The following is a 15,657-nucleotide window of genomic DNA, read 5'->3' as shown; positions in this document are numbered from 1 at the left end:
GTATGAAAATGCAACATTTTTCATCATCTGGGACAAAAATCTGTGCTTTGTGTCCATGTACATGTATAGTTTTCATGCTATTTCTTTCCTTATTTGGTAATTGCCAAATTGTTACAGTGTTTTTGATAACTCGGGTTCATGATTTCAGTGTTTGCCAGGTTTCCTTGAAGATTTTATCGTCTAATCATCATAGCATGAAAATCTTTGGGGTTTTGATTTTCATCTCCCTTGTTTCATTCTTTCCTCTGTTCTCCATTCCTTATTTCTTCACCTTCTTTGTCCTCATCTCTTCGCGATTCACGTCCAGTCTCCTCCAAGCCTAGCCTTCTTCTCCTTGTCCTCCTGAATAACTTTTCAAATGTCCTTCTCCCCATTTTCAACTTTTGTTCGCTCCCACTCACTCCAGCATTGAGCCACAAGGAAACTGTTGTTATTTCATTTGGTTCCTTCAAGTGTTAAACACTTCTTGGTTCCGAGGTTGAGTTTATTAAGAGGTGAAATGACCAGAAATTTGTCAGATTTCCTTTGTTGACTATTTGGATAGTCCTTATTTCTTGGTTGTTGCTATTTTTGTCATTTCCTATCATAATTTTGCAAGTACAGAAATGTGCACAAAAAAAACAGAAGAGATTGCTATTAAAAACATTTTCATTCCTGCCAAAAGATTCCTGGATGCAAGCAGTTCAGACCTGTCCATACAAGAGAGGATTCATATCAGTGGAATTTGGTCAACTCTTCATGCAGTGTGTTTTTATTTCTTCTCTTTTTCCCAGGCGTAGATCATAGAATTGATATGATGCAGGATATTGAAAAAAAAAAAGCAATCAAGTATTATGCTGGCAGGCAGTACTAGTTTGGAATCGATTCAATTGAATTGATATTGATTTCAGAATTTGAGGATATGATAATTCGTTGGTGGGGTGACAAAACCTCGTATCTCAATATTTGGTGAAAATGAGTTTTCTTCATTATATTGAAGCTAGGAACCATTACTATGTAATTCCCAATCCTTATATGCCCATCTGCAAAAATAAGGTCACAAATGATAAATAAAAGTTGGCTGTTTCCATTGACTTACATGTTATGGCAGCCATGTTTTTTAGCTCTCCTGAACATTTGACATTTTTGAGATACGAGGTTTTGTCACCCCACCAACGATATGTACAGTCGTACTTCACTCATGTGATATAAAGTAGCAGCCAAGTAGACAAATTCGTGCACAACCATGAAAACATCCTGTCGACATGCAAATGTCGTTCAGTACTTTTTACTGCCGCAAAGTGACGGAAAAGTGCTATGTGAAAATGAATGCTTGTGTGTTCTATACATACAGCGTGAATGACAGCTCTGTGTACACTTGTGCTCAAAGATAAGTGAAAAGTTTGTAGAAATGAAAGTTTGTACGTATAGCGGCTCCTGGATGAAAAAGTTGTTGATTCAATCATGTGTATCCTCAATCTGAGTGCGTGTTAACTTCAGGACTCTTTGATCAAATAAAATCTTAGCTTACTCTTTCACTGCCTGTGCAGAAGACCTGCATTTCCATATATGGTAAAATTATTTTTTTTTCTCTTCTCTAGACACACTCCCTATCTACCTATCCATCTGTCTATGTTCCTGTCTATCTATTTATCTCTCTCTATCTATCTATCTATCTATCTATCTATCTATAAAAAAAAAAATATATATATATATATATATATATATATATATATATATATATCTATATATCTATCTATCTATCTATCCATCTATCTATCTATCTATCTATTTATTTATTTATCTATCTATCTATCTATCTATCTATCCATCCATCCATCCATCCATCCATCTATCTATCTATCTATCTATCTATCTATCTATCTATCTATCCATCCATCCATCCATCCATCCATCCATCCATCCATCCATCCATCCATCCATCCATCCATCCATCCATCCATCCATCCATCCATCCATCCATCCATCCATCCATCCATCCATCCATCCATCCATCCATCCATCCATCCATCCATCCATCCATCCATCCATCCATCCATCTATCTATCTATCTATCTATCTATCTACATTGTATCTATCTATCTCTATCTCTCATTCTCATTTACTTCTGTATGTGTCACTGCTGTTTCTTTGATATCTAGCCTCCTTATCCCAGCCTCCTTGGGCTTTCTCTCTGGTTTATTACCCTATGCTGAGCACACACAACAAGGTGATGGTGCGTGCAGAAAGCAATCCAAGAGTTACAAACATGTTTATGTGGGTTAGCTGATGAAACCTTAGTTGTAATATCAATACAGGACTTCACTCTATTCTTACGAAAAAGCTATTTTATCCATTCCGGGTCCAGTTTAATCATGGCTTCTCCGTACTTACGACTATGTTGCTCTCCCCATTTCTTTTCTACAGCTTGCGCAAGAAGACGCGGGCGCACGACCCCAACCGCAGGGTTCAGCTGGCCCTGGACAGCGTGAAGGAGGAGTCCGCGGCAACGACGACCCCACCCTCGATGCGGAGGTACAAGAAGCGGGAGGATGGGAGACCGCAGGTGCAGCTCAAGATCGGGGGAGATGACGAGTCCGAGAACGACGCCGTGGACGGCGGAGAGAAGAACGACACCGACGACAACTACGAAGATGGTGAGTTTAAGGAGATTAGTAAGAGAAGCATTAACCGTCTCTGGGCCATGATCATACAATCAATATGACGGAGTATCCACTTACCTTGCCAATGGCAACGGCAGACTTGACTCCTTTGGCTGCTTGAGCATCTCAGCTGATTTTGTGCTGGCGTGCATATAATGTCCTTGGAGGTGATAAGACCTTGTAACTCATTTGGCATTAGATATTTTTAAAAAACCTTCTAACTCAGTCTTGAGTATCAGACATAGTGATTTGAGTTCTATAAATTACAATCGTTATTGTAATCGAAATATATTATTTGATGCCAGCATTAATGTTCGTTTGCAAAAATGTTTTTAAAAATCAAAAAGTTTGTTGCTTTCATGAAAATTCATTATCTGTGAGATACAAGGTCTTGTCATCCTAGAGATGAATTAAATAAGTAGCAAAATTGAACAGACAATCAGATAAATTCAATGTTGGGCCATCATACAACCTCTAATTACAACTGGTACCATAAAAAGGCTGTCTTCAATGTACAGCTCATACTGAGCATACCTAGTTTAAAGTGAAAACTAAGTTTCGGTAAGTGCTTGAGAACCCGTCTAGCACCATTTCATTTTTGCTTGCAATATATCGAAAGAGTCCACTAAGAAACTTACCTGGCTGACGCGGTGTGCCGGAATGATGAGTCGGTTTGGAGTATTTTGAGAAAAATAATAATAGTAGGAAAACCGACTTTTATTCCAGAAGGCTCCAGACTAACTCGGTCTCGGGGAAAAATTTGACCCTACTTCAGACAATTCACACGCAGTTCGTGATCGCCACATTCTACTGGCCACTGCATAATACCAAATGAGGCCTAATTGAATGGACAGGAAAGTGCGTGCTAACGTAATCCTGTACAAAACAAAACAAAAATGACAGCGCGCGGTCCTCAGTTGCTGAGACGCGCGGTCTTTGGAGTTTTTGTTGTTGTTTATCAAGCGCCTTTGATTGTTTTAGAGGTGCTTGATAGGCGCACACTTATTTTGCATGCGCGCAAAAGAGGTTTTTGATGCGCGCGTTGTAACAACTCGGACCATTACTGCGAGTAGCCAGAACACGAAGCGCTAGTTTATACAGGCCGCTCCCATAGGACAACACTGTACAATCAGAGGGACAACCATTACAACTCATCCCGCTGTCAAAGCGAAGCCGAGTTATCCCCGAGTCCGAGTTTAGCCTGACCCCGTTCGGGTAAGTACTGAGACTGAACCTTTTTGGTTAATATTTCGCATTTTTGTCGTTACCCATCGAATAACTTGTTATAACATCGTTATCCTGCACATTTCCCAAGCATACGTTCACATTTGGGAGAGAAATTTTACAACTTTTGCAGGCGTACCAGAACTTTGTTTGGGCTTTAACCACTTGTAGGAGAAAGATCAATATTTTCATCCTTTTGGAGAGGATTTATGCCAACCTCATGACACCAATCATAATGAATATGGGATTTAGTACTCCGTTTCCGTCTTCACAACTTCAGAGTAATATTTTGATCGTTTGTATGCATAGCGAATTGTAATTTTCACAGTGTATTAGTGTTTAGGGCCTAATGACAAAGACTATCATTTTGTGGATCCCATTAGGTATCAAATTATTATTTGTACTTCAGAATTTTTAACCAGTTTTGATTTTCCCAACAGGTGTGTTACTTTAATTTCACCCATTCAGTCAAAATATGCTCTCTATGAGCCAAAATTCTTTATGAACAGATGAATGCAGTATATCCACTGTTTGAATACATATTGTATACCATATGCAGATACATGTAGATACTCGAACCAACCAGATAGCAGTTTGAATCTCTCAGTCCACAATTGCATGAAGCAGGTGCCTTCTTCACCACAATCTGTCATGATTGCTATCTAAAGGTCAAATCAGGAATAACAACTCATGTTCATGAAACTTGCAGGATTATCAAAAATGTATGCCGAGTACCAGCATGCAATCTGTGGGCATTAGCCATCCCAATTGATATTTTAGAAGCTTGTAGGAGGTTCAGAAGCCAAATTGAAATTTTCATTGCAATCTGAATAGGAAATCACAGGCAAAATTTGCAACTCGGATAAATGTTTGTCACATATGCAAAGTGACAGAATCACAACTCAGAGCAACATGGAAGTGAAATTGGGTACAAATTTTAAATGAGAAATGTTCATGAATTGTGCATTGTAGCTTGGTCTGCTGTAAGTGCACAGTGCTATGTCCATGTAACAGTAATGTGTTGTAAGCAGTTTCTAGTTACATTATGAGATTACCTTTTGCCCAATATCCTAGTACAAGAGGAACATACAGTGAAGAAATACTGGTATTGTCAATAGTCTTTAATCTTCAGGATTGTTTTTTCCTCAGACAATACATGTGTTCACATCTTATGAAACATAGAGGCCTCAAATGCATTGTCTCAACCAGGCAGATGAGACAAAGGTAAGAAAAAAAAGGAAAAAAGACCCAAAGAAAGTAAGAAAAAAAAGGGGGTACTCCAAGACTGGGCAACTGATTAAGTAGTCTGACATCAGCAGTATTCTGTCAAATTGAATCTGACACCTAGACTACTGATTACCAGTACAACAGTGACAGGATGGTGTAAAAGAACCTAGGTCTGAATAAAGACTACAGGAACAGATAGCCCTAGTCTTCATGCCATTAAAACCAAAGTGATACACGCCATTAAAACCAAAACAACAACAACAAGCTGAGGCAGTGTTTTATAAGTGGATTAAGAGATTAAGCCTGACTAATCCTCTGAGACAATAGAGTAGGTCTTAAAACCTCTTGAAAGAGAAAGGAGAGAAAGGAGGGTTTTGTCCCAGACATCTTCAGCTACAAGTTCACACCTCAAGAATGATTTGCAAAGGAAAGATTCAAGAGGATCAAATTACAAGCGCAAGTCTTATGGAGCAGTTAGCTTTTTAAACATCAAAAGGGTTCAAAACAGGTGTAATGGCTGCTAGTGATCCAAATGCTGATGGACTGGTAACTGAAAAGAGTAAGTGTTCCATTTGCCTTGGCATGTATAGTAACATAAATGAAAGAAAGAATAATTACAGCCTTTGCTGTGGCAGTTTGTCTTTTCTTTAATGTTCCCATCTATGTGGTTGAATTAAAAGAAAAGAAGGTAAAATTGACTAAGATGAGGAAAATTTTGTGATATTTTGTTTTGAACGATCTCTACAAAACGTTAAGTCTGCGTTGTGACCCACATAAATGTAAGGACATGAGACAACATATCCAGAGTGTACTGATTATGAAGCTGTAAGGTTCTTTTCGAAATACACATGTTTTACTCTGAAACTTTCAGCCATTTCCTTGTCCAAATCCTACTTGGATAAGCTTACAAGTCGTCTGTTGAGAATGATAAGGGCGTTAAGTTGTCACAAAACCCATAGTGTTTAAGACAACTTAACGCCCTTCTCATTCTCAACAGACGAAGTGTATATTACCAAGGTTATCATGTTGGTTTTTTTTTAATGCGTTTGTCTGTGTTTGCTAGACTGTTTTTCCAAAGCTTTAACTTCGCAGCGAAAAATATGAGAAATTGTTTCCATGTATTTTCCATTATCAATTCCTCATGTTAGCATACTAAAAGATATGTTAATGAATGTTCAGGGGCAAGGTAAAAATGTATTTGCTTTTTCTTCACTCAAAATTGTTTTGGTTTTTTTTTTTCTTCGATAAAGAAGATGCCGTTTTGTTTCACTCAAAGCTTAGGCAACTTTCCTTTTTGAGTTATTGTAATCCTACGGAAAGGCAATTGGGTTCCTGTCAGGATTAAGGGTCCTAGTTTCAAGGTCCATGTCTTACTCATCAACCATTCATGCAGACAATTTTCAAGTTGGGTTCATGGAAGGTTGCACCGGTAGAAACTTGATTTACTCAGTCGCTCATTGCCGGAAAAAGCAAATCCTGATGAAATCTGTTGTGGGAGGGTAGGTGGGTGTTCTGAGGAAAATCTAAACACCAGTCTAACAGATGAAAATGTGTGGTTTATTGAAAGAAAATAAAGAGAAGATGCATGCCTGTAACATATATTTCATCTCATTATCTGTATATGGTACTTTGGTGGGGCGTAAAAACACATATTTTTTGTCCGCTTGATTTTTATGAGCAATATCAGAGTTAGATAGGTGGTGGTCAGCAAATATTCAACAGATAATCGAAAAGTTGGTCCGACAAGGGTCATTGTACCCAAGTATACCCTTCTCTATTCCACACTTGTATTGCCATGAAATTGAGGTTATCATATGATATCTTCATCAAATGAAATAATCATTGAGCCCTCATTTGTACACTTGTGGTCAAACAGTAGGAGACAAATCAAGGACAACATAACTCATCAGTGTATGTTTGTTGTTTGATTTGTATTTCACAAAAGTGTGTGCGGTAGGGACAAAGTCTGCTACTTACAAATGCCATCATTATGCCAGTAATACACCAACGGTTTTCAGTCACTACAACTTTTTGATCACTCCGGGTACGATAATGATATCATTTATAGGATTTTATTGGCGGCAGAAGATGCAGTGACGGCTGCAGAAAAATCTTCATTTTGCGACACTTTTTCAACCTCACAGAAATTTCATTGTTACTAAAGGTCAGAGCACAGCCTATCATACAAACCCAGTGTACATAATGTAGCTCTCAGGTGGAGGGGGGGGGGGTGTAGTCAGTTTGCATATTTCAGGGTTTTTATGCAGCTGGCACTGTTGATTCTGGACTCAGATAAACAGGAACACTGCTTTAATGGGAAGTTGTCATGGCAACATCTCCCAGGCATGTTTTTTTTTTTCCTTTTTTTTTTCTGTGTACATACATTGTACATTATAAGCAACATTGCATGTTGAAAGATGAGACATGTTTTTCCTGAAGTATGTTTCTCTGTAGCCAACGTTTTTCTGTACCTTATCAATAATTGCTCTGAGGGGAATGCATATGGCTAGCCCTGCTTTTTGGCTTCCCCTTCATTTTCAACATTATTTAGTAAATATCATGCATCTTTGCTTTACAACCTTTTATCTTTTGATTCTACTATATTTTGATCTATTTTGTAGAATATGTATATTGCTTGGGGGTTTTTTTACCATGGTTTGTTTTGTATGATTGTGCATTTATATTCTTGTTGAAAATGAAAATGTTTGAAGTGAAATCAAGAATACTGTGTGAAGTAAAAAGATGAAATTAAACTTTGGAGGCATTTGATTCATTCCAGGCAGTAGTACAATGTAGATATTGTATACTGTAAGTACATGTAGGCCTACATTGTACAGTACATCTCTCTCATTTGGGAGTGAAGCTGGTTTGCAGATTCTAGATTTCATTAAAAAAGGTTTTATGAATAGGGGATGCTTCCACAGTCAAATGTGTGTTCCTGCAACCAGCTCAGTGAGAAGAATTGTAAAGATTTCATTCAATTTTTTTTAATTTCTTTTGAGTGCTAATGGCATTTACAAGTTGCTGGTGGCTATAGAGAGTAGAATGTGAAGTACAATTGTATCTCACTTAACTATTTCATTGTGACCTGGAATTGAATGCTGCCAAGTTAGTGTTCACACGCAGTTGCCAAACTTGAAGTTTAGGTCAAAAACTTAACTGTCGATGATGTTGGTTACGATGGTGCTAAACTACAAGCTATTGTAATCATCGAGAGTTAAGTTTTCGAGTTTTAAGTTTAGGAACAGTGTGTGAACCTAACTGTTGTCACAACAATGAGAAATTTGAGACTGTCCCCTCAAACACTATTTTATGAATATGGTGCAGTTACAGTACCTTTACAGCACAGAGTACAAATTCTCTCGTCAAACTCTTGTATGTTATATGATTATCACTCCATTTGTATGTATGACGTCCCTATTCATTCTTCTTTCACTAGATTCCAGGGGGAGGGATCGCAGACGTTTCACCCCTCAAGAGCGTTTCCCGATTAGCACCAAGAGGGCCCATGAACCTCACGAGGTAAGATAATCCTGTGTTCAATTGTCATGATTGGGCATGCTGTACGCGTATGAATGATGTATTCATGAAGTACATGTACCAGTACATCATACTGTAATCAAGACACAGTGACTTAACAAAATTTCTTTCGGCAACAGTGTCTTCAGTTTGCTCTATATAGCAATCATTGACAGTTTCAGATCTTGGAATTGATTCTGGTTGTCCGTTTGGAAGCAAGAAGCAACGAAAGGACATTGATCCCCATGATGATCGCTTTCATTTGGAAATGGCCAAATGAAGCACATCACAGTGTTCTAGGAGTGTCTGACATTGGTCTGTTCTGTTTTCAATCAAGATCAACCAGCTCAGATAGTTACAGAAGGTCGACCAGTCCACAAACTCTTGCGCAACAACAGCTACACATATCTAGCTCTGATCTATTTTGGAGCATGTTTTTTGAGGGGTTGATTTCTGCCCACCTTCAGTGAAAATATCGCTGGTGTTGTTCTAGTCCAAACTAGTGTAAACCAGGTCCTCTATCGTATCATATGAAGTCATACACTTCCTGAATCTGTTTGCTTGTTTGCCTCTTTTTTTTTTCCTTCTATTAGTGTGCTCATCTTATTTTCTTTCCTTTGCCGACAAAGTTTGAGGCACTATATCATATCAAAGGGGTATGACATCAAAATATAAGATACAACTGTATATGGATTCAGTAGATGTAGGAATATTAGTAAAACACATTAGTGAAGTTTGAGTAAAATTGGACAATCAAAACTCTTTACTTTTGAACAGATTGTCCAATTTTCTCAAACTTCACTGATGTGCTCTACTTATATTCTGTCAATGTACTATCCACATGTGGGGAAACTGCCCTTTTAACCTCTTTTTATAGTAATTGGGGTTTTCTTGCGATGTGGGCATCTACCCACCGAAAGACGCATGAACATTCGCACTGCTTTTGGAGATGAGATTTCAGTGTAGGATGATTCCAGGATGAACAGATACACTCAATGAAACAAATCAACTGAAAATGAACACCGCTTTAGCTCTTTCTCTCTCTCCCATAAGAATCTATGGAATGGTATAAGGATGTGTTCATATTTCACAGTTTACAATGTACTGTCACCAAGGATGAATTTCCTACTCCTTATTCTGCAGTGTACATTTTCAGCCAAGGTATGAACATGTGTCACTGACATTGGTCTCCGTGTGGAGAGGTGAATTGAGGACATTCAAACCGAAGGTTGAATGAATGGAGGAGGGTATTTCCCATTCTGTGGCTTACACAGGACAAAAGCCATTATCCTTCAGGCTACTAGCTTCTCTGATGCCTAATTAACACCTTGGAGGTTAATGACCTTCTTTGTCCCAGTAGCTGTCATATGATTGTCACGTGATTGCCAAGCTTCCCCCCCCCCCCCTCCCTCAGGGTCATACTACACAGAGTAAACAAAAGAGGTATTGGTAAATGGGGTCATTGCATAGTGGCTCTTTTTGTAGGGATTACTGGTGGTATGTCCTTTGAACTTGAATGGGGAGTTTGTCTGTTGTATTTGGATTGGTGCTGGTCTTGGAAGTTTATACACTGCTCTGTGAATATTTGGATGTGTGATGTGCAGATCTTTGCTTTTTTTTTTTGTACCTCTTATTTGTGTTTCTCTCTTTTTGTGTGTTTGCGTGCATGTTTGTTTTTTTTTTTGGGGGGGGGAGGAGAGGGGGTTGCTGGTGTTCTTTCAGGCAGGAATGTCCTCTTGTTTCGTTGCAGCTACAAATCTCAGTCTCTGACTTGTAAACACATGAATGCTCAAATTTTTTGGGCACATGATAGCAGACCAATGATACATTGTAGCTGGTTTTATGCATCAGTCTGTTATGTGTGCTTAGTTCGGACAAAATTGGAGGACAAAAATCTTACTTTATTCAAATCAATGAATTTTTTTGTCGAGTTGTTTTTATTGCAATTGATTAACAAATTGGTGATCAACAAATTAGCAATCAGTACTTTCATGTATTTGTTTAGGTTGATGAAGGGCAATTTGTTTATCACTTGCTGCAGAAATCATTTACTGGTATTTTCAAGAGACTCTCTTTTATATATTAGTGCTTGATTGTCAGGGAATGTTTCATAAATCTAAGTCACATTCATCTGTTCTATAAATCTATTGACTATTGTGTCCTTCAAGCTTAAAAAGAGCAAGATCGATGAGCGGTGGGTGACATGAATAAGAGGTTTCAAGGATAAAGTGTTCCATTTACTGACTTTCCTGTTTTTGTGTTGACCGCTACATGGCACTGGTCATCCCATCTTCTCTGTGCTGTTTATTACACACAATGAGATTCTCTCTGCTTGAGATTTGAGTCATGCGTCATAACATGCCACCTCAATGATCTGTTTTTCAGTATAATTTCTCCTGAGTTGGCTTGTTTCATGTTTGCCGTTGATGGTATTTCAAGGTTCTTCCAAATAAGATGACATTTTGCGCATTGCGGTCTCTCTGTCTGGCCACAGTTGACTCTATGGAGAGATCTGAAATTTCTGGAAGGATGGATTCTAGAATACTCTTGGAGATTGTGACAAATTTTGTAGCTGTTTTGCTGACCAGATATTCTGCTTGAGTCAAAGACTGAAGGATGTCTTCTTCAAACGTTCTTAAGGAACCAAAGTAAAGATCCTTGGTTTGCTGTGTGTATTCTGTGATCTGTTCTCATCCCCGTCCTTGTCCAATATCATTGTTTTCCTCCCTCTTGAGCATCTCTGGAGCATCAAGCAGTGATATAAGCCTCCACTCATCACACTTCACACGTTCACACTGCTGGGAATATCTCACCAGACACCATCTGGGATCCAGCATCCTCCGATCTTTGCTCTCTAGCTCAGACTGAGACCCGGAGAATGAATCATTGTTGGAGGAGAGCAGAAGATTGAAACCCTGATTTGTAGGGCATACGAGACTCAGTCAAACAAAGAATCCATAGCGCCGGTTTCTTCTTCTTTTTGTTGTTCTGTCTTAGCCTTCGTGCACATGGAGTGCTGTGGGGTATGGACATTTTTATGAATTTCCAGCTGTGCTGAACTAGGGCAAAATGTTTAACAAGTGAATATTTTGAATAGCTTTGAAAATTTTCTTCCAATTGAAGTTTTCAGTTTACTTTTGATACTGTGTCCCCATTATCTGTTACTCAGTCAGGGTGGGTGACCTATTATGTGTCATGCACAATTCTTGACATCACGGGAACAATTTACACCACCAGAGAAACAAGTCAGAACTCAACCCTGTTATCTCTATCTGTCATTTCCTACAAAGTGGTGTTTTGGGTTTGTTTTTTTTCTAAGCTCTCTCTTAAATGTGCTGCCAGTGAGTGAATTTGCTAAAACGTGCTCAGCGACAGTCGTGAGCACATCAGCAGAACTATTTCCACTGTTTGGATGCACAAGCTGGCTGTATTCTTATAGTGCGCCGATCACGCACTCCATCGAGAACCATGCGGATTTGATCCATCTTCCTCAAGTCTAGCGCCTCTCTGTGTCTCAAACATAATTTTTACGTACTGGATTGTGGAGAGAGGCACCACCTGACGATCGTTCAAAGTGACATTTTGGAAGTGTGCTTTATGCAGGAGGGGATTTCAAAGATGAAATCGAACGTCATGAGAGCCAACCATAGTAGCCGTCGCCGGCAAAGGAGGTTTGGAAAACAGGTCAGTTGCTGCACGGTGGGTGGCATGGAAGTCACTTCGACGGGGCTTTGTTACTTCTTGAACACACTAAGGGATTCTGATTTGTTGGTCAGATTATTCAATGTTCAACTGTATTTTGAGTATTTGGTATTACCTTTGCAGATAGAAAACTGTATTCATATATGGACTTAAATGTGGAATATTTCCTGAAGTAAAAATTTCAATGCATATTAATGCATCGTCTTTCTCTCCCTCTATCTCTCTCTTTTTCTTTCTATCTATCCATCTATCTATCTCTCACTTTCTTTCTTGCTCTCCCTACTTGCCTATCTATATATCTGTCTATCCATCTATCTATCTGTCTATCTATCTATCTGTCTGTCTATCTATCTGTCTATCTATCTATCTATCTGTCTATCTATCTATCTGTCTGTCTATCTATCTATCTATCCATCTATCTATCTATCTATCTGTCTGTCCGTCTGTTTGTGGTTGCCACTATAGCTCTTTGTGCAGTTAGATGCATGGCAATACGACCACAACAGCTCTGAGGAGGGCTTCCAAGAGAAGATCTGGAAGGAGAGGGCGAGGTGGATCAAGTTTGAGGAGGACTGGGAGGATGGCTCGGAGAGATGGGGGAAGCCCCACGTCGCCTCCCTGACCTTCAACAGCCTCCCACAGCTACGCAAGGGCCTGGAGAATGGTAAGATGCCTTCTCATCACCATGGTTACTCCTACCACCACACCCAAACTCCAGACAATCATACTTACTTTTTCATTGTAATGCAATGCCTTACATCTCAGAGTTATATATTTACAGCAATTTTTGAAATCAAATAAGAGTCTAATCTAATCGCTACAACAGTCCCATCCTTGGTTGTTCAAGACACTTTACTCCATCTGACATATATCTTGCTAGGGTTTTGCTTCTCAATTTTTACAATTTTACTGGTATTCATGGCACTCACAGCTCCACAAAATATTGCCATTCATAACACAAGTGTTCTTTATAGTTTATCATCTCCTTGTTGGGAATGTGATAACTTATAAAAGGCCTGATATAATGCACTGAACTAAAATTTTAGCCAAATTGTAGTTTGTTGTGACGGCAATTATAACAGTTGCTTTGCAATCTTGGGTTTGGTGCAACCTGTCCATTAAGACCTGATGCTCATAGACTGCCAGAAGACGACCATCGTGTGTATCTCTGCTAATCTTGAATCTTTCTTTAGAGCAAACCAGAGTAGTAATTAGGCAAGTAATTTGAGTTTATTGGAGTAAAATTTAGCTGAGCATACGGCACTGCATTGTATAGCTGCTTGTGAAGGCAATCTTTAACCATCAATTTTCAAATCTTGGGTTTGGTGCAACTTGTCCGTTTAGACCTGGGGGGCGTTTCATCAACGAGTTCGTCGGAGTTTTCACCGACAAATTTGCTATCAGCCAATCAGACCAAGGATTTCATTAGCTTTTAACAGTTGTCAGTGTAAATCCTTGCGTCTGATTGGCTGATAGCAAATTTGTCGGTGAAAACTCCGACGAACTCGTTGATGAAACGCCCCCCAGATGCTCCTCGACTGCCAGAAGACGACCCTCACGAGGATCTCCTCTAGTCTTGAAACTTTCTTTAGAGCAAACCAGAGTAGTACGTAGATGAGTAACTTGAGTCTACAATTGTATTGTCCTAAAATTTTAGCTTAGCATACAGCACTGCATTGCAGCTGCTGGTAAAATCAATATTGAAACCATCTGTTTGTAATCTTGGCTTTGGTGAAATCTGTCCTTTTAGGCCTGATGCTCCTCGACTGCCAGAAGACGACCCTGCCGGGGATCTTTGACGCCATCATCGACGGCCTCGAGAGGGAGCACGACATGAGTCACAACGATCGCCTTGTCATCTCCAAGATGCTCCGAGCGAGTTTGGGAAGGTGAGAGACTTGCTTCTGGTTCTGAAGCATTCAGGAGAGCTCCCAACTCTCCCTGATTCTGTCAGGGGCTACCCCAAAAACTTCAATAAAATCTCTTCTTGTAACTTTAGGAGAATATAAAGGAAACAAAAGTCCAAATATAAATGGGAATTGAATGAAAGCAGCAATATTTAGTAGAATACATCAGTGAAAGTTTGAGAAAAATAAGACAATCCATTCAAAAGTTATGAATTTGCAAAGTTTTGGTGGCACCGTTGCTGGATAAGGAGACTACTGCACTTCATAATGTGTGGGGGGGGGGGGAGAGGCTGTTGCTGCTGTTGTTGTTTGTAGTGTATCAATCCTGCTTTATGCAAAGCATTTTCGTAGTTTGGACAAAAGATATGTTTGACCTTGTAAAGGATTTTAATGTAATGTTCAAAGTAGCAAGTGAAGCAATAACTAAAAATTTTTGTTAAGGTTATGTGGTGTATGCTTGTATGTCTGTGCTTTACACAACCAAAACAATATACTTAATTGTATCACTTGCTGAAGCACCTTCATCTCACATGATGACATTGTGTGTTATTGCTAGCTTGCAATGCATAGAATCTTCAAGCAGGGGGTACAGTCATGGAGTTACTTCAATTGGAGTGTCAATTTAAGGGCAGATACTGCAGTGACTAAAGCGTGATACAGCTATGTCATTTTGTTCCGGGACACCACTAATTTTACGTCATTGTGGGGGGTCTGTGCATAATTAGTCCTCAGCTGTCTGTGAGATTATTGCATTGTTTGTGGTTTCTGTTCACATCCAATCTGCCTGTTAATCAGCAGCCATGACGTTTAGTATAGGAAACACAACAAGTCTCAGCTTAAGATATGGTACCGGTAGCTTGATTCCCATGGCAGTAAATACAAATACTAATCACTAAGGCAGTACTGGTTACATAATATTGTGCTAACTCCTTCCTGTGTAGTTGATCGTTGACTTGATGTTGTTTTGTTTTGTTTTGTTTTTTTAATTCAAAGGTCATTGAAATCTAGAGTTTCATGACTGCTACACTTTGTATGACGAGTCTCGAGAGTACCACATGTTGATAAGCTTTTTTCAGGGTTATGACTTGTCCTTCCTACGTGGATGCGAGTTAATTGAGAAAATTACAAATTTTGTCCAATTTTCAAGCATTCATACTAGGTAATTTTTCTAAACATCACAGATGTTTTGATTTGTTTTGGAATATTTGAAATCATAGGTGTAAAATAATTTCAATCGTAGTACACAACTTTTATTCCTGAAGTGCCCTCCTCATTCAGTGGTAGGTAGGTAGAACGTTATGTGATGATCAATTATGTCCCACCAATCCCTTTTTCCAACAAGCTGCATGTGATTCACCTTAGCATAAGAGATTGATGGATACTGCGGTGGTCCGATTTGTCAGTTATCGATAATCGATTATAGAAAAATTTTGTAG

The 15,657-nt window shown here is 39.0% G+C and overlaps 1 protein-coding gene across 1 annotated transcript in view; it reads left to right on the top strand.

Annotated features, from left to right (window-relative positions):
- Positions 1-15,657, top strand: part of LOC139718534 (band 3 anion transport protein-like) — a 149,537-nt gene that overhangs the window by 114,729 nt on the left and 19,151 nt on the right. The window contains exons 4-7 of the mRNA XM_071630006.1: positions 2,407-2,636; positions 8,533-8,615; positions 12,780-12,978; positions 14,065-14,203. Of these exons, the coding sequence (XP_071486107.1) occupies positions 2,407-2,636; positions 8,533-8,615; positions 12,780-12,978; positions 14,065-14,203 (651 nt within the window). The remainder of the gene's footprint in view (positions 1-2,406; positions 2,637-8,532; positions 8,616-12,779; positions 12,979-14,064; positions 14,204-15,657) is intronic.

The sequence above is a fragment of the Diadema antillarum genome, unplaced genomic scaffold, assembly GCF_040938485.1.
Source record: "Diadema antillarum isolate AM-2024a unplaced genomic scaffold, OU_Dant_1.0 scf00000095, whole genome shotgun sequence".
In the NCBI taxonomy this organism is placed as follows: Eukaryota; Metazoa; Echinodermata; class Echinoidea; order Diadematoida; family Diadematidae; genus Diadema; species Diadema antillarum.
This window is presented reverse-complemented; position numbering and strand designations above follow the sequence as displayed.